The sequence below is a fragment of the Pocillopora damicornis genome, chromosome 9, assembly GCF_964200805.1.
Source record: "Pocillopora damicornis chromosome 9, jaPocDami1.2, whole genome shotgun sequence".
Taxonomy (NCBI): Eukaryota; Metazoa; Cnidaria; class Anthozoa; order Scleractinia; family Pocilloporidae; genus Pocillopora; species Pocillopora damicornis.
The window spans coordinates 23,122,814-23,142,370 of NC_142678.1; the positions used below are offsets into that span (position 1 = coordinate 23,122,814).

At 36.7% G+C, this 19,557-nt stretch overlaps 2 protein-coding genes, 1 long non-coding RNA gene and 1 pseudogene across 6 annotated transcripts; 2 read left to right on the forward strand and 2 right to left on the reverse strand.

The window, feature by feature from the left end:
- Positions 1-408: 408 nt before the first annotated feature.
- LOC149040774 (uncharacterized) lies at positions 409-1,943 on the reverse strand. The gene is made up of 3 exons (XR_016179860.1): positions 1,654-1,943; positions 870-957; positions 409-552 (listed from the first exon to the last, which is right to left on the reverse strand). It is a non-coding gene; the product is annotated as an uncharacterized LOC149040774 (long non-coding RNA).
- Positions 1,944-4,262: 2,319 nt separating this feature from the next.
- On the reverse strand, positions 4,263-8,689 carry LOC113675925 (thiamine pyrophosphokinase 1). Of its 4 annotated transcripts, none has more exons than XM_089182882.1 (10): positions 8,468-8,689; positions 8,255-8,362; positions 7,943-8,003; positions 7,650-7,733; positions 7,158-7,227; positions 6,752-6,824; positions 6,515-6,604; positions 6,098-6,244; positions 5,216-5,327; positions 4,263-4,788 (listed from the first exon to the last, which is right to left on the reverse strand). In XM_089182882.1, the coding sequence occupies exons 3-10, from the start codon at positions 7,998-8,000 to the stop codon at positions 4,673-4,675; spliced, it is 750 nt and encodes a 249-aa protein (XP_089039008.1). In that variant the 5' UTR covers positions 8,001-8,003; positions 8,255-8,362; positions 8,468-8,689; the 3' UTR covers positions 4,263-4,672. The 4 variants fall into 4 exon arrangements, with proteins under 4 accessions (XP_089039008.1, XP_089039006.1, XP_089039009.1 ...); XM_089182880.1 differs by having other exon boundaries at positions 7,650-7,736; positions 8,468-8,678; XM_089182883.1 differs by lacking the exon at positions 8,468-8,689 and having other exon boundaries at positions 8,099-8,256.
- Positions 8,317-9,223, forward strand: LOC149040775 (rho-related protein rac1C-like; annotated as a pseudogene).
- A 1,320-nt stretch (positions 9,224-10,543) lies between these two features.
- LOC113675864 (rho-related protein racA) lies at positions 10,544-19,323 on the forward strand. Its single transcript, XM_027192464.2, has 5 exons — positions 10,544-11,296; positions 13,762-14,012; positions 14,812-15,605; positions 16,465-16,716; positions 17,195-19,323. The coding sequence occupies exons 1-5, from the start codon at positions 10,896-10,898 to the stop codon at positions 17,384-17,386; spliced, it is 1,890 nt and encodes a 629-aa protein (XP_027048265.2). The 5' UTR covers positions 10,544-10,895; the 3' UTR covers positions 17,387-19,323.
- Positions 19,324-19,557: the final 234 nt, after the last annotated feature.

A 19,557-nucleotide genomic window follows, 5' to 3' on the forward strand; every position in this document is an offset into this window, starting at 1 on the left:
ATAAGTTTGAAAAAAATATTTCTGTTTCCACTTTGGGATTACAAATTACCGTCTGATATTATTTTCTTGTTGTACATTAAAACTCAACAGCTTAAGTATGTTTCACAATAAACTGAAGACACAAACATGTTATGAATTTAAATATGTTCGAAGTCCGGCTTCCCAGAATTGCAACGTTGAATCATCTTTTTATTCAAAACCAACTTAAACATACAGGAAAAGATTGATTCAAGTTCCTTCATGTTCTTTCATTAGCACGTTGAGAGGAATCCGTCATAGCTTGTAATAAGCGGTTAATGTAAAAACCTCTGCCAGTAGGTGGAGTTTTTTGAGAATATTTTCGCCAAAATTTTAATATAGTCTACCAGCTGGCAATTAATAAAAGTTGAAGATCATAACAAAGTCATGTACGTTTGAAAAAAATTTCCCATTCTTAATTGGTATCACTGGCTGCATGGAGATGAAGGAAGATAACGTTGGAACCGTTCCTTCCACGCAGCTTGCTGTGATTGAAGTTAACACTCCGTTACGCCTTTCCCGCATATTTTATCACTGCCAACAATAACAAGAAATGAAGCTCAATTTTGTACAAAAGACCGACACAGCAGGACAAAAATAAACAAATGGGTGTGCGACTAAATTGACCGTCTTCTAATCGAATGCAATGAATATAACAGTTAGGAAACGAACAATAAAAATGACAAACATGTGATGTAATAATCGCTCCGTAAACAGCTAAAAGTCAATGGAAACTGTAAAGCTTTTCGCTTTAGTCTTGAAGTAATCAACGAGACGATTTTTTTTAAGCTCTCTAGTAAATTTCTTTGTGTGGTTAGCAAGTCGATGTGGACGATTTCATAGACACTTACGAGAATTTTGTGGGCGTCACCCGCTGTCTTGCCTATGGAAAATAACAAGTCGTACCTTTGTTTGCCTGGTTCGACAGGTGCTTTTTATCTGTGAATGAGTGAAAGAGAGATGTAAATAAACTCAGAGAGCTTAAAGCATGAGTCATAAATCTCTCGCCTTATTGTCCAAACAATTTTCGTCAGGGGGTCAGAAAACATTTAACCTCTGCTAAAATCCAACATACTAGGTCGTTTGACATGTTGGTAAATCCAGTGCACTGTTTCAGAAGTTCATACGTTATTTAGAGGGGAAAACAGCTGTTTCGCAATCTGTTTGGAGAAAAAGAGTTAAAAAAAGCCAATTCATTAACTGATAATTGAATATTCTGGTACAGATATTTGAAAAGATTGTTGACAATAATTATCACACAGAGGAAGATCAGAACAGATTTTCTTCTTCGAATTTACGCTGTAGAGCTAAGAAACATTCATAATGGGAGAATGTTATGTGAAGGTTGTTCAGAGAAAATGAAAACTGAGTGGCATTTTAAATGCCAGATAGAAGAAAACTTGTCAATCATTCTTTTCAGGTTTCTTGTCGTCAGTTTAAATGTATGGGAGAGCAGCTGAATATTAAGCGACGTCGTTAAGTTTCCATATTTCATGTAATTAAACTTGGTGACGGCAAGAGTCAGGAAAGAAACATATGATTTATTATACTCTGTTCAAAACAATTCTAATTCTGTTCATAATTAGAGACAAAATGTTGTTTCGAAGCAAGTATATTTATATTTAACCGAGTTACCTTCACTTGAGGATTGGACTATTGATGAATCGAGAGACCACGAGCAAAACCGCCTTTCTTCTGTTGTAATAAAAGTTTGTGTGCCCACAACACTGATTTTTTTTTTGTAAACCGGCTAGTTTAATAAGAACACTCCTAATCTACAGAAAACCAACGCAAATCGTGTGGAGTCTGATGAACACCGTCTGTTGTTTATTTTGATAAAGGCCTTATCGGTAATTGGTCATAATTCGGAATATTGGATCGTATTTATCCTCTTATTAAACATTTGTATTTAACTGTGCAATTAATTAGTCGACTGCTAATATCTTTTGAGACTATCGGCGTTAATCTTCTCTCGCTTTTTCTTTTTTTGCACAAGTTGTCTTGATTCTCAGTGAAGCTGGGGTGTCTAATGTAATTATTACTCGATAAAAAGCTTCGATGACTCGTGTTGTTTGTGGCGAGGTAAGACCTGTCTTTCCAGCAGAGACAATCTACCGCACATGTTCTTTACTGTTACTGAGCTGTGAATCATGTTGTGTTATCAAATAGAAGTGCGGTTTAGAGTTATTAAACTTGAATTCATTTTAATTCCTTCTTAATTGAGAGCAAACAAAGGGTAATGGGTGCCTTTTGTTTCAAGTGCACATGTTAATATTAAGAAATCTGCCGCCTAATTAACTCACTCTCGCTGGCTTTTATAAACTCTTTGTTTCACTGTGTTGTTGCTGTGTAAAATTCGCGACCTTTCCATTTTAAATCTCATGCTTTGGGAACAACAATAGATTCCGTGTAAATAATTTATTCCATGCTTGAAGCAAAGAAGTTGGCACTTATAAAAACTATCATTAAGTTTCACAAAATGAAACGTTACCTTAATTCAAACTTTGTACAAACACTATGCATAATTGCTTTTAATGAAACTTCCCTTTATCTTCAATAACGTACAATTACTTCTTCGTGTTTTTCTTGGCAAGACTTATTTTGCTTTTATCGCTTGAATAACCTCGTGATCAAAGGAGAGGTTATGTAATATTTTTTACGCCGTCAAAAGAATCAGAATTCTAATTTTCTGGAATAAATATTTGACGAAGGGTGTGTCAAGAAGTTTATTACCCGAACCTAGACGCTGAAAAAAAAAACAGAAAATTGTTTATTTCCTTTTCATCACGAGATATATCATAATTCCACTAAACATAAACTATTTTATCACGTAGAAAAAGTAGAACCGAAACACAAAGATTATGCTTTACTACGAGTATCCAAGCAAGTTTCGAAACTTCCAACAAACTTATTATGGTCTGAGAACTGCTCAATCTGAATGTTGATGTTTGATCTTACAAAAGTAAGCATCTGATCTTCTTTACTTTTTCCAAGTAGATTTACTTTTTGAATTTCCCTCACTGTCCAGGTTTTAGTTAAAATTCGTTTTCTAATGTTCACTGATTAAAACATGAAAGACAAAGGCAAAAAATGTCTGTCGCTCTTCGCATGTGACCTGAGGTGAGTTTCACAACTTTGGTAAATGTCTCTGCGTAGAAATTTATTAATTGCCCTCAAAAAGGAACCAAATAAAAGTATCACTATTGCTTTTTTTTAATGTTATTTTATTTTAGTGATTCAGCCCTAAGGACGGTTCATTCTTTACGGCGCTTTGCGCTTTAAAACTTGTCACAATAAGAGCGACAATTTTCGTTACTACGAGAAACAGAACTTTTTAGTTTCAATAAAACCAAAAGGAAGAAAGACACTGATGAAAAACCTACAAAGAGAAAAATTGGTGACAATTTTGTCATGGGCCTGAGACAAAGAAAAATGTACCTTTCCTTACAGGGGCTAAAATCGCAGAACTTCTGTATTTGCGGTTAGATACTCTGCCGAGTGAGCCACCAAGAACTGTCTATACTACCTCTCAGGCGTACTGCATGCGGAAAGGATTAGCAATGTCGAATGCATCTTGCGTTAAGATAGAGCAAAAATACGATAAGCTTGCGACAAAACTGATCAAAGTAGTATGGTGGACGCATTAAACACTGGCGTAAACCTTGTAATGGCCCGGCCTGACTCTCCGGAGAGCTCTCAGTAGCTTAATGGTGGAGCATCGAAGCGCGCGGAATTTGCGAGTCTGAGATTCGATTCACTAATGGAGACTCAGATTTCGTCTTTGTCCCACGCTAGTTCATGATATCTTTCTTTGTTTCACTACGTACCAAGCTGAAAATTGTCTATCTTTCCTATTGTACACGGGATCTTTCGTGTTTACGTTCATTTCGGTTTGTCACACTACAGTTCTATTGGAAGGGAGACTACTGTTCTGAAGATATGCACACCAAGTTCGTAAGTCTTCGTTCAAATTTCAATCAATACAAATTTATAAACATAAATTTTCATGAACTAGAACGTGCTTGTATAGAACGAAAACATAAGTGTTTCATACTCTTACAGATTCTTGAACGGCAAATTACGTAGAAGGAAATCCTTCTGCGATATAGGGCAAGATTTCTACCACATTTTGATGGTATGTAGCGGGACTTTAAAAGCGATGTTCAACGAGTCAGCCAGCGCTAGATTTCTAGAGTGAGTCAGCCGGTATAAAACAAACGCATGCCTACCTAAATACAAAAACATTTCTTTCTGAAAAAAAATTTAATTCAAACTCATATTATTGCAATAATATTGTCAGGTATATATAATGATATATAATTTATGAGACAACACAAACCTCAGTAAAATTTCGTCAATTAAGCAACTTATTCTGGACACAGTACACGTGTTTATCACACCGAGAAAAACGTAAATTGTAAATTTTTTTGATGCTGTAAAAGTATGCATACAAAAAAATATATTAATAAAAAATTATAATTTATATTACAAACATCGAGGGAAGGAACTCTCAGCTCAAGTGGTTTCAAAAATATACTTTCTCTCATTCTCAAACTGAGGAACTGACTCTTCATTGAGTCACAAGCTATCTTTGAGAACTTCATTTTTGTCCTATATCTTACATGTCTACAGTTTTTTCTTTGGTTGATTTATTTTATTTAACTCCCATGGTCCACAAAACAGTGGTGTCGGTTTCTATGGTAACAACTCCACTTCCGTCGTATGTGTTTGATGTACTGACCAAGGTTCCAAACTCTAACTGACCATCACCTGTGATAAAAATTCAATGAAAAACTTGACTGTGAGAAAATCAAAGAAAGAAAACTTGAATAAACATAAGGGAAAAAGGGAAATACGACTAAACATCGGAAGGGCCAACATTCTAGTGTTACCACAGTAGTCGCCAACCGCAATACTGGAGCGTCGCGGGACTGCAATAAACTCCATCTAATAGTTCCCGAAGCATCCCTCGAGACTACAGTTATTCTCTGACTGCGGAGCAACAAAATTGTACAACAATGATCCAACACCTGAAGTCGTTACAAATAAGTGGTGTTTATTTCAGCGAGGAAACGTCAATTTCCTGAGAGTTGTGCAACTTTAATAGTAAGGGTTACAGAGAATCTGTTTTTAGCCCTCTAACTTTATAAATTTTTTTAACGAATATACTAGCCATAAAAAAGTGAAGTTGACTTACTTAAGTTCCATTTCAGGCCAGTTGTAGTAATGTGTGTACACTTGGCGCCTATCGGTATAAGCCCGCACCAGTCTCCTTCTAAACCAGTGTTCGCGTGGATGACATGATTTCCCTTGCATGGAAAGAGAGATCATTAAACGCTACCAATACTCATCACAAGTAACTTCAAGATTACGCGGAAGAAAGGCATGGGTTTGCAGGGGTGGATACAGGATTTTACAGTTTTCTACTAAATGTCCGGAAGTATGCGGTCAGGTTTTAAATACCTTGCGAACAGGCCCTCATTATCAGCCCTACGGGACGCGTGTCTCTCCGCCCGCGGAAAGATTTGAGACGAGTTGGAGAGAGGTCTGCCGGGGGTCTGGCACTCAAGATATCAAGGTTAGTTTTCGAACTGGTCCTCATTATCAGTGGACTCACACTTTTCTGGAGGCTGAGAAACAATCGTGTCTAAGGACTCACACTTTTCCGCAGGCTAAGAAACAATCGTGTCGCATGCTACTGGGACAGCAACGAGATCATCGATAGAGTCATGTGCCCTCTCGTGAAGAGCTTTGTGGTTGTGTTTTAAAAATACTTATTGTTTCGGGCTCTTACTGAAGGCCAGTGAAGACGGAGTAAACAGAGAAGGTCGAAGAAACGCTCGTGTCGTAGCGCTAATAAAGGTGGGCATCATCGAAAGGTAAAGAAGGATTTATGTCTCTCTTAGGGCGTGCCCTAGCCACTCCTTTGATTTGAATCATTTGGAAGACAAGGTCCCAGAAAAGAAGTACAGCTACTCAATCACTACAGTAAGGGAGGCGGGGGAAAGGGGGAAAGGGGGAAGGGGGGAGGGGGAAGGGGGCAGAAAATTAAGTGAAAATCCAAGGTACCCGTATTTACCGGCATGAGAAGACAAGCAACTGAGTCCTCGGACATCAAATAAAGGGGTTTGTTTGTCAGCTTTGTGATGTGAAACATGGTTTCTATGTTAGCTATGGTGTGGTCAAGACGTCCACCAAATGCATTCATAACAACAATCTGATCAAACTGAAAAAAAACACATTCCAATATATTAGACAGTGTGAAAAAAAATCCTCAGGGTGGGGTGGGCAGGGGCTGAAGCTGCTGAAAGGAGCCAGCAAGTAGAAAAAACCTCTCTTTAAGAATTCACCAAATGGTTGTTGGCTGGTTTACCTTGAAAGTTCTGAGAAATAACGTGGCCTTTATTTTAGACTAGATGCTAAAACAGGAAAGGTTATTAGGTTCGGAAACCTGTTTTATGTCAAAAGTAAACAAATTAAATAGTTTACATTGTACCTCACTGGTGCTTTTGTTGCTTATTAAAATTCTAAGACACTTGGTTAAGTCTGTTTCATTCTGGTCTGGGGTAGGGATTATCTCCACGCCCTGCAAAAAATGTAAGAGTGGAGTGCCAATGAAAAGTGATCAGCAGATTTTACATTTAATTTTGTCTGCCCATGGCCATAAGCCAGGATAAAACTCACCTAGTTAATAAAGAGCACAAGAAAGGTTTACTGCAGATTCACATCCTACCTTTCCCTTGTAAAAGTTTAAAATGTCAGGATCAACTGAGTCAAAATCACCACTGATATAGTCTGGCAGATATCTAGTGTAAATCACATAACAGAGGGCAGCACAAATTTAGTATTAGCTTACTGTGACACCTTGAAAGCCTGGTGAACACCATAACCTTAGGAATGTCATTCTGTTCCAAGGAAAAAGCCAATTGAGTGTGAGAACAAATAAACATAAACAGTAACTATTCATGATTTTGAGATTTTCTTGTGTGTGTTGAATGCCAATATGATTGTTTAGTACACAATCAACCTCTAGGAATTAAATCAAAGTGTTCATGATTTTCTAAGTTTTGGTTTCTAGGTCTCTGGTGAAGAATAACAGAGATGTCTCCTAGGCTCATACAAGTTACATGTAAACTCACTTTTCTTGCTCCTCACCAACTATGTTAAAAACTTGGCTGCTGCCTCCATCAGTGTAACTCTTAACACTTGCTGCAGAATGACAATAAATATACTTTTAAGCCTACCTCATCATAAAAAAATAATTGATCAAAAAAGCTTTGAACTAAGTAGGAAAATTTTTTAAATATATAAGTTCTTTAACAAATACAGAAATAAAAAATAAAAACATTGGAGAGCATGCATCAAGTTATAAGGATGGAAAAGATTACCATAGATGACAACTGAAAAACTTGATCAAAAAATTTTAGAGGTCTGATGAACAATTCGACAGCAAGCTATCATGGAATTGAACAATTTAAAATGGCCTTGGCTAAAACTAAATTTCATTCATTAATGTTCTTATGTAATGTTATTGATCACAATATTTATCTCTGACTCTCTTAAAAATACTTGAATGTTCAAACTGAAATTGATAGAACTTTTGATCACCAGAAAGTTTACATGTCACTCACCAATATTGCACAATTTCTTGAACTTGTCAAACATACCACCTAATGGCATATTTATTACAATAAGGGCAACTTTCAATTCCTTATCTGCTGGAAAAAATTGAAATATTGTTATCAATCAATCAATTGATTATTAAGTCCATCTCATAGTTAATCCTTCAATTACCAATTGAATCTTATCAATCATTCAGCCAGCAATCAATCAAACAATCAAAAGTACATAACAATTTGCAATTCCACACTTCCTTCCAAAAAAAGGCAGATTGTCCTCCTGGTACAAAGTTTGGGAACCGTACCTTCATTTCTTTGCATGCAAGATGACAAACAAGCCAAAGGAGTCCACTCAGTGGCCATGATCTGGAAGAGAAGAAAAACTCCGTAACCGATTTAAAATGTAATGCTGTAAGAATGCTGACGGAATCAAAAATATACCCTAAGCTGTCTTGGACTACCTTCTCTGAAAAGGAAAACGAAAGTCTTCAATGGACTACATCTAGTTGCAACAGAGGGTTTGAGAGAGTAAAGATGTTTTATCTCCAGTTGTTCTGTTGTCGAACGTGCGTGAAATCTGAAACGGTGTAGTGTTGTCACGCAACATGCAATCTTACCCAATAGTTGACGTCACGAGTGAAACAGTGAAATTCCTGATAGCGAAGCAATTCTGGCAGCAATGGAGCACGAAAAACCACCTATAAAGATTGTCTTCCTCGGAGATTCTGCGGTTGGAAAAAAATCTTTGTTACTCCGGTTTATTTCCGTTCGAAAATTTAGTTCCAGTGTTCGACTTTGCTGATAGTGTGACAGTGGAAGGGAAGACTTACCAAGTGGACTTCCTTGTCATCGGCAGCTCCAGCGGCGAAGAATATAATCGCATTCGACCCCTTTTGTACCCAAACACTGATGTTTTTATGTTATACTTCGACGTTACAAATCGCTTTTCGTTTGATAGAATCAAACAGACATAGATTCCAGAAATTCACCACTTCATGCACTTTGTACTAAACGTGTTGGCCGGAAACAACATGGATCTCAGGAAGTAAATCGAACCCAGTCTCTTATCATTCAGTTCTGGACTAGTAGCTGGGTCCGCAAGGCATCAATATGTAGCCTGAAGTATCTTTTAACACAACTTCAGAAGTAAGTGGACAACAGCTCTTAAAGAAACTAGGATTTACCAGGTTTCTATTTTCAGCAAAACCTGACTTAACTTCCTAGAAAGCTGTAGATATAAAATTTAATTGTTTATTTTAATAAGAAATTGTGATCAGATGTACAAATACTAGCTCCACAATGATCACAAAAAAACCGTTTGGTGCGTATCCCCGTATTGACGGGAAATTGACAGAACAAGGACACAAACTGAGCACAGTGTCTTGTGAAGAAGCCTGGCAACTAGCTAAACTGCATCATATATACGTCATATGTTGAGAACAGTTCATTAACAAGAGACCAAGTTTATGAAGTCGTTCACACTGCCATCAGAAAGGCTGCTTACCTGAGGAAGCTAAAATCTAGGTGTTGTTGTCATCGAGGACTTTTCAAGAGGAATAAATGCAAACAGGACAAATGATAACCCCAAAGAGCAAGCTGGTACGATTTAAAAAAAAACATTCCAAGCCTTTTACCTGCGGAGTGGACCCTTTTTGGAGCTACCTTTCCCCCTCCTCTTTGTAAAGGTATGTGGAAAATTTTCCCAGCAGTATGCTATTGAAGAATTTTCACGCTTTATGTTTTTTTAAAGATACCTGCTGAAAAAAGCCTAATTTACAAGTTTCTGGCAACAACTGGAGCCCATCAAAAGCATTTATCTGAATATAAAACGGAACAAAAAAACTCAGACATCTAAATCCTCTTTGTACGCAGTTTCTTCTGTTAACCTCCCTTCCCTTCTGGCTGTCCTGAATTTGTCGCACTTGCCTCCCCTCTGCATGAAAAAATTAAGAACAGTCTTCATATCCGTTTCCATGGCCCCCAGCTGTTCCGGGTTTTCCCATCCTGTCGCTCTGATTAACATTAAAGAACTGAAACGTTCAGCCGTAATAGAAAAGTGGTTGCTTTTAAAACTTACTTTTCGAACTTACTTGTTCGTCTTTTCTCGGGAGACACATGATCCGAATACAGTTCTAAAACGAACCCCCCCCTTACCTCCCATTCGTTTCCCCCCTCCTATGGGTGAACCTCGTGTTCCGCCCCAACCATTCCCACAAATGATTTTTTTACTGCTTACGGTTGCGACATATTAGTTACACCACGTCTCATAAATGCATCTCTTGAGGCATGTTGGAATTAAAGTGATGATTTCTTTTACTTATTACGGTTGCGACATATAAGTTACATCAAGTCTCATAAATGCGTCTCTTCAGAGTGATGTTGGAATTAAAAAGATGTTTTTAAAAAAGTTTTTACTCAAGTATTGCGAAATCACTTGCACCTGTATTGAGTATAGCAGCTGGCAGTGGTCTCAGGCTCTCCCCAAGGAACATGGATGAATTAAACAAATTCAAAGGGTCGGTTGATAAGTTTAACGACAACGATGGCAAAAAAGAGCAGTTCTAGAATGTTTATAATCCTTTGAAGTTATTTTTTTCGTTGTCTCTTATGTGCGTGAAGAGAAGTATATCTCCAGACAATACGAAAACATCAATGGGCTCTTTTACATTTGCGGAAAAAGTAGAACTGAATTGAATTTCCGCTTTAAAAGCCATTTCCATGAAATTTGTGAAATTGTTTTCGATAATTTTTCCCAATAATACAAAACAATGGTCCATTATTTTTTTTTGCTCTTACTTAATGGAAAAAAGCACTCGGAGTACGCGAATGTGGGTTGGAAACGAAATTATTTACGGTTTTACCGCCACTTTTGCTATATGACTTGACATGATATAGTTCAAATAACATTTTGAACCTGATAGCTTCAGGGATTAGGAGAGGCAACGGACTAAATATCCGTGGGCTTTTGTTTTCATTTCGTCCTATTATTTCGTGATCTTTTGTTTATGCGTGTTGAGAAGTAATTATCGAAGAACAGAAGGTTTACTGTGGGAAATAGAACAACGTCGTTGATTGGCTGAATTCTTACTGGTCGAGGAAGCCTGAATCTGAAATGGGTAGCTCTCTTTAAAAGAACATTTCTAAAGATTCCTTCACCTGTATTTTGCATTATACGGCTTCGTGGTGGAAACGTCCTTCGCGGTACTTTTCCTCTAACAGTAGCCTGTTTGTTCTTAAATTGTAACGAGAGGGTAAAGTATGCGTCGGTTGAAAGTTAAAGTAGTAGGGGACGGCGGAGTTGGAAAGACCTCCTTTCTCATTCGTTGGTACAAAGAGAACTTTCCTTCGGAAGATGATATACCGTTATTTCCAGGACGGGAACGGGTTTTACCTTCTGTGCAAGATCCTTTCTTCACGAACATGACTGTGGACCGAGTAAGCTATGTACTAACTTTCTGGGACACAATTTGTGGAGCTGATTACCTAAAATTTCGACCCATGGAATACGAGGAGACTGATGTATTTCTCGTGTTTTTCGACATCTCGAATCCTAGCTCTTTCCAAAACGTCTCTACCGTCTGGGTGCCTGAATTGAAGCATTACATGCCCTCCACTCCAATCCTCGTCGTTGGAAACAAAACAGATTTGCGCAAAACATGGTAAGAATTTGTAATTTGTATAATGCTTTTGCATTATGGTACATTTAACAACCATGCAACCACACTCTAAAGCCTGTTACAAAGAAGCCCAACTTCTCTGCTCAACAGCTGTCAGGTTTAAATCATTACGCTTCTAGTCTCGAAATTATTTTTACGGTTTTTCATGTATGAGAATCTGATTTTCTTACAGACTAGACTTTATACTTTCATTTTCTTTGTTTCAAGTTAATTTAGTGGGCAAAAGCGTGTTTTTACTCACGCTACGTCATTAGTGTTGGCCCGAAGCTGAGATTAAATTATTCCGCTTTGTTTCATAAAACTCCCTTCCGTTGAAACGTTGGAAACCGTTTATTTTTTCACTAAGGTTCATTTTTAAAGATAAAAAACACAAGCTCATAAGTTTATAAGTTCAATTTACTTCAGGCTCATTTTAATAAAGAAATATTTCGGCTGTCTATAGCGTAGTATATATATGCTTCAATAAATATCCCGCGCCGTTTATTGACACAGAAACCATTAATTGTAACTACGAAATATATGAAGCATAACGACTTGTTCGATCTTCAGGTATATCTCTGATTATAGCTCCGTTAAGCTGATAGATTAAGCGGGGAAATTTGCGATATAATCATTTTAGACCGTGTTATTGAGGGGCAAACACGAAGTTTAAGGCGACATTTCATTTGTCTTCATTTTCATTTTAGGGAATTTCCTATGCTATATTGTTCCTGTCTAGCTGTATGTTGACGTAGGATTTACGTAGGTTCAAGACAAGCGGAAATTTTTTCATTGTTTCAGACAAGTTGTTTGGAAGGGCTATAAAATTCCCATTCACCAGCTGTCCACAACTGTTGTTGTTTGCAATTAATTGTTCGATCTCCATATTTTATGAACTAGTGAAAAATGTACGAAAGCAGAATTGTGAAAACATGGCAGCTGAAAGTGTTGGATTCCTTTAGTGTGCAACACATGTAAGCTTTTTATCATGCAATGCAAATCTGTAGGCATCTTCACTTGAAGCTTTCCTAGTGAACCTCGCTGGCCTTAGTTAGGACCTCAATTAGGAGGAATTGGAATTTCTTTTTTTTTTTACTTACATTGCTAACCAAAAAAAAAGAAATTTTTGTAACCACTAGATGTTCTACACTCTCAAAACAAGGACATGAAAATAGTTCTCACCACTTTTTGGCCAATTTTCGATACAATTAAAGATCTTGTAATGGACACCATCAGGTTTATGTATTTACTCAGTTGAAGGATGACCCTACCGCACAAGAGCTGCATCACATACCTGCAGGATATTGTGTTTATTTATTCCATTGTTTTATGGTTTCAATGTTTTGGTACTGTTGTTTTGTTTTCAAATTGAGATCAGTGTATAAAGGCTTCTTAGCAGTGTGTACTTAAATTTTATGACATGGCCGAAAAACTTTGGGTTATGTAACAGCTCTTTGAAATAAACAGCACATTTCTTGCACACATTACTAAACAAAGGACAGACACACTTTGGCAAATTGGATATTTATTTAAATCTTTTAATTTGAGATTGCAGTAGAAGATGAGATAAGTACTTAGGTAAATTTTGAGTGTCACTAACTTTCTGTTTACACGCGAATTTTTGCTAATGTGAAAGTTTGTTATGACTATATGTGAAGCTAAAAAAAAAAAACTGTCATCACCCTAATAGAATAAAAAGAGGTTCCTATCACCTGGTTGGCTTCTTCTTAGATTGGGGCTTTCATAGCCAATGTAACCTCAGGAAAGACAATAAAAAGTTTAATTGCATAACATGAAAATTTTTTGTTGGTGATCAATTTGAATTTGCAATCTTCTTAAACAAAAATCTAGTTCACATTTAAAAATATTGAAAATGTAAATTTATTCTTTTAGCAGCAACACTAGTTATCCTATGTTTTGTTGATTGAGTAACATACTATTGACATTTAGCATTCTATTTCTAAAAGAGGTCTATATGTTTCTTATCTCTTCCAGTTAGTTAAATCTGGCTCAAAATTTCAAGTGGCTTTTTTTCCCAGTACAATTCAAGTTGCTTTGAAAACTCATTCTGTTATCCACAGTAGGTTATTTGTGTTTGTCACAGTCCTTTAACAGGATTCCTAAGTCAGCTGCTGATGTTTTTGTTAAATTTGAATAGCCTGGATATCATTTTCACAAATATCAGCTGGTCACAGTCTGGAATGCTGATTATTAAATAATACAGTTTTTATTACCCTTTTTTGTGAATTATTTAAGGCAGAGCAGTTTTCTCCCTTGTTCTATGCATAACAGGTATAATAACTTTTCAAAATGGTTGGGCAATCCTTTCATCTGTTAAATTTTTAGAGGTTCTATGCAATTTTAGGCAGTAATTAAAGGTACTACAGGCAGTAAAGGTTGTAAAGGAGAACACTTGTCTGATAGAGTTGGTGTATACTCTATTCACACTTTGTTTCTTCTGTCCTCAGCAATTCTCCTGATGGCATGATTACAATTACAAAGGGGCATGAACTTGCAGAGAGATTGGGTACCTGTTACTGTGAAAGCAGTGCAGACACAGGAGATGGTGTACACAATGTGATCCATACAGCAGTGGGTTTGGCCATTCAGAACCAAAATCCCCCAAAGATCAAGTTGAATTTTAAAGTTTTCCAGTGGCGGGGAAAGACACCAAAAGTCTTGCGACATGGGCCAGAACCACCTGTGTTATCTCCACCAGGTCTGTAGAAAAACAGCAGCATTACTCTTTTTTATTAATTTTATAACCCCTTCCACTCTTAAAAAAAGGCCAGAAAGTAATGTCTCCTTACAGTATTGATACATTGTAAGGAGAATGAGATGATGAACAGAAAGAGAATATCAGGCAGGAGAGATTATTGGATTTACAATGTAACTTCAAATTCTCAGACCTAAAATTGCAAGATATGCAGGACTGAGAATTGACATTTGGACAATATGAGTGAAATGGTTTACTCAATGTTGAGATTAAAATTCTCGTCATTTGAACAAAGGACATGTAGCTTTTTCTTTTGTTTGTTATTTTGCAATTTATCAAGTGCTGCATCCATGACTCTTGTTTCCTTATCCACCATTTTAGAAATGTGTCATAATGTCCCTCTACTTTAATGTTGAAGATTGTATCAATAGCTTCCATGCATAGTTTTATTGACTGCATCCAACATCCTTAACCCCATTCAATGCCAAATCATCTTTTTATTTACTTGTTTACCTGTTTTTGAGCAACATAAGTTGCAACTTCTCTGTACTGGTTTGCAAGGGATGTTAAAGGACTCAGGCACACACATCTCAAAAAGAGAAGGGAATCTAGCTCCTGCTGTTGTGGTCTAGCCTTGTTATTTTTTATACATGACTCCATTTAAACCAGCTTTAAAGCTGAACTGGGCAAGCATGTCTAATGCAATTAAATAAATAGATTGTGAGGCACTTTTTGTGCTCTGTTGTCTGTTTGATTAATTAGGCTTTTGAAATAATCAACTTTTCTTTTCATCACAAACTAGATCCAATGCCACAAGTGAAAGTTCTTCCTTCCACATTCACTGATGATATGAAGAAGATGTACAGAGATGAATCAGGGAATTCAGATATCAAACTCCTGTTCAATTCAAACAATCACCCACTTGGTGCACATAAAATTATCCTCAGTGTAGGTTCTACAGTCTTCCGCGATTTCTTTTTGAACAATGGTGAAGAAGTTGAACTGAGTAGATTGCTTAGTAATACTGATTCCTGTTTGTGTCTTACTGCCAAGGAAAGCAGGCCAAACACTGGAAAAAAGAGCAGTGCAAAAGACATGCTTCACTTGTCTACAAACCTTCCCAATTCAGTTTCAAATCACCAAAGCTTGTCTCCTTCACCAAACTTGGAGAGAAAGTCTAAAACAGGAAGACCAAAGAATTGCTTACATTTCAATAACAGTGTTTCAGGCAGAGCTTTTCAGCATGTTCTAGAGTTTCTCTATACGGGTTCACCAAACATTTCTTCTGATACTGATGAGGCACTGTTAACCAAAGTCATGAGTCTATCTCACAGGTTGCATATTCCTTGGCTGGGGCAAATCTGTGAGAATATAACAAATGGGGAGAGCTACCTTATTCCAAGCATGGTCGCTATTCTTCATGAGGAAAGAAGCAAAATTGTAAAGGAGAACTTTGTCAACAAGCCACACTTTTCTGATGTCATTTTTCATGTGAAGAATACCATATTTTATGCTCACAGAGCTGTGTTGATGGCAAGGTCTGAGGTCATGGCAGCCATGTTTGGTGGTGGGTTCAGTGAACGTGATAGCCTTGAGGTATGCCTGATTTGAAATGTTTTGCCCATGTTTTCATTTTAATCTTATATAATAATCTTCTTTAAAGTTAACACTTTAAATCCCAAGATCTGATTGATAATTCTCCCCTCTAGCTGCTTCAAATTTCCTTGTAAACTTGTTACAAGAATTTTGTGTAAGATCAAGATAGCAACTTCTAACTAATAACTTTGATTATTCTTGTTACCTGTTTGCTGAATTAGACATGGATATTACAGGAAGTAGCTGCATGTTAGTCCTTTGTGAGAGTTTAAGGGTTAAGACTTGGGGGCTTTTGATAAGGGCTTTTATAGGTAAACAATATTATGGTTTAAGTCTCTGTGGTTCAGAAGAGGTTCGATTCCTCATGGGGACTCAGAATTTTTTCTTTGTCCCATGTTCGTGATATGACAAAAAAAACAGCTTTCTTTAATGTTATGGTTGCTTGAAGCCTAATCTAGCAATTTGTGGGGAAAAAAAAGACAGTAGCCAACTAGATTTTGTGAACTTATTTCTGCAGACCATACTTCCTTAGATGAGGGCCTTCTCCCAAATAAGTGCCTACAAACTAGGGCCACTGTTGAATAATCTCCTCCCCCCTCTTCCCTAACTTTCTTAGATAGTAGGGATATAAGGAAAAACTGTTTCTATTTTCCACTCTATAACTTGTTAAGTTTTAACTACTGTGAAATAAGTACAGGAAAATAATAGGTGCCCCCATGTTGAAGCACCCTCCTTGCAATAAGCACCCCTCAGTGATGCCAAAATTTTTAATAGGCACCTGGGTTGTTCATTCAAGTAAATACTACTAGTACATCAATTTTTACACCAAGTTATTCATTTGTGGTTTTTGCTACAACAGGTGACCATCAAGGTAACAACAGGGAAGAGTTTCATGGCACTACTGGTGCATTTGTACACTGATACATTACCTACTGACATGTCTGTCGGTGACTTCAGGGAACTTCTGGTGCTTGCTGACAGGTTTTGCCTGCCGCAGCTTATTTCAGTCTGTGAAAATGCTATTATAGATAGAATTGGGGTGGAGATTAAGAAGAAACGAATGACATCTGCGAAGTGTAACGACATCATTAACTTGCTTCTCACTGGACAGGTAGGCTTTCTTTTTGAATTACATTTTTTTGTCTGTAATAGTGTCAGTGACCTTTGATCTAACTTTGAAAAGTGATTATTAATGAATTGAAGGATGATTTTTCAATGAATGATTGAATAAGTTGCTGCTCACATCAACCACTACTCCAAGTTGTGACTGTTTTGGTCATCCAGGTAACTAGAAGAAATCTTAGTCATCAAAGGGGTTGATTTGGCAACTCATGTCAGACTTCATGTAGTAATAAGTTTTAGAGTTTTTATAACTTCATTTTCATCGTCTGGAGTTGAAGTGAACATTGTCAACATTGTCATAGACTTTTGCTCACATTCCCTCTTTTTCTTCTATTAACAATTTGCCTCTTTCTCCATGGTTACCCAGACTTTTCTTCCAAAGCCCAGCAGGTCTACTGCTGAGCCCTGGCATCACCCATATATTTGTAAGTGGCTATGATTAATCCACATTTCCTTTGCTTTGTTAGGCTCATAATGCTCCTCAGTTGGCAAGGTGGTGCTTGTACGTGATCACAACAAACTACCCCGACTTTGAAGCCTGTGATGATTTTGATCTCATTAAGGGTGACAATCGAAGGCACATCCTGGAACATCGCTGGCCACCACTCTCCTATCTGAAAGAATTGGAAGAGTTCAAGAGGAAGACTGGGAGAACATAAAATATTGAATAGAACATACGAATAACTAATTGATACTGAGATAAGAGATGTCAACCATTTAACTCCCAAGATCCATTGAGAAATTCTTCCCTCCAACTTTATTACATTTCTTTTTAATTTAGATATGAGAATTTGGTGTCATATCAAGATAAACCTTGTGGCTGATATGCTTTACTATTCTCATAAGCTATTCACAAAATAATGTTTTGAAGTCATTAGAAGTTACATGTTTATAACATACTGAATTCTGAACTTAATAGGCTCCTATGAATGTAATTCAGATATTAATTTTTTAACAGATTCAAACATAACAGTCAACTAGGATACAATGTAGTCATGTTATCTCAGTCAGTTCTAGGAAATCCAACCTTGAGGTAGCTTTCCAAGTATGAGATTGTACTAGTATTGGTATACAAGTGCAACATTGCCATGGATGTTTCGAAACCTTAATTTCTGAAAAAGTCGTCGTGCGACCAAAGATTTGTGCTAAAGGACTATTTTGCTAGGAGTTGGGCCAACTGTTCATATAGTTGACATGTTGATCATTAGATGAGTCTCTAGCAGAGGACAGTTTAAAGAATTATTATTGAGTGATAGTTTTGTTAGGTTCTCAGCAGAGAAGTTCACCCAAATTAATTATTTGCTTCATGTATAGTGAGTAGCCATTCCAATGAAATCAGTTTTTACAGTAGGAGTACCATTCATTCACGATCAACTGAGGTTTCCTTTTGCATGTGTGACTGCAGTGTCCCATGTATGTAGCTGTATTTTTGACAGAAACAAAGGTAATGAAAATGTCTATTTAATATTTAAACTTGGTTGCTCACAAAAGAGGAAGAATTTTAATGCAGTTTTGTGGCAGAGAGAGGGCTCAAATATGTAAAGTGTACTTCCAATTATTGTAAATAAGAATTCTATTTGAATAGGCATTTTTGTGGGTCTACTTAAAATATATTGAATTTTATGTTCAGTTTGTAGATGTGAAGCAATAAGAGATGTAGGTAGAATCCTACACAAGAATGACAATGTAGCAGCTTGCGTCAAGCCATATCATAGGTTTTGTTTTCTAAATCTTTTTATCATAGTTTTTTTTTCCTTCAACATCTTTATACAATAACTGTTGATAGGGTTTATTTCATTTATCAGTGCAACAAAAGGCTGATCTTGTTACAGAGTTTGGTCATGACTAATTTAAATTGATTGTCAATTGAGTGGAAATGCAACCAGGCTTTTTGATCATTTGAAGAAAGACTAGTTGTACAGTCAAACCTCATAATCACTCTTTTTCAATGCAAGACTAGTCAGAATGACTTTTCCTATTCAACTGGGCTCTAAAAGCCTTGTCCCATTTTGCAGATGGGAATTTTCTTAATTGTTTACAGAACTTCAAAGGCTTACATTAACAACATTTTCCTTGTTACAAGGTCAATGTGCATGCACAATTTATCAAGTGTATACCAATTTACAGTAAGAAATGTTGTCACTTAGAAGAGACTTTACAAATAGCTATGATTAACAGTTTTCAATTCCACTGAATAGAATGTAAAATTCTATTCTCTTAGATTCTTACAAGAGAGGATAAATTCCTCCTTGATTCTTACAAGTAAATAAATTGTAAATCTACGCTCTGTTAAACAGTGCATCTTGATAGTTTAAACAAGAAAACTAATTGAGTTCAACTGAACATATGATACTAAATGTAAATTAAAGTTAAATTTGAGTTGCTTGCCCTGACCAAACTGTATGACTGTTAGAGTGGACTTATGATTAAAAAGTATATTAATGAAAGTATTATTTAATTTGATTATACCCTGACAACAAAAGTCGCCAATATTTAAAAACATTTACTATAAGATAGTTTGAATACATTCATAAGACTTTCATGTAAAATTCTGTATATTAAAAATAAGAAGAATAAAGCTGAACTGAAAAAGTGATACATAGCTTGGAGCTGAATCTGTTAGTGTGATGTGGAGGCATCTGAGTGACTGGTTTTTGAGGAATTTGCACAAGATCTGAAGAGCCCAAAACGAGCAGGGCAAAGAGGAAGCAGGCTTGCTGCATGAAGTTGCAACTTGGTGGTACTTTTTAACTTGGCATGAAAAGGGGCAGAGGAAGTAAGTATTGGTAGGTTTGGGGAGCACACCTCTTCATCCACCCTGCTAGAAACT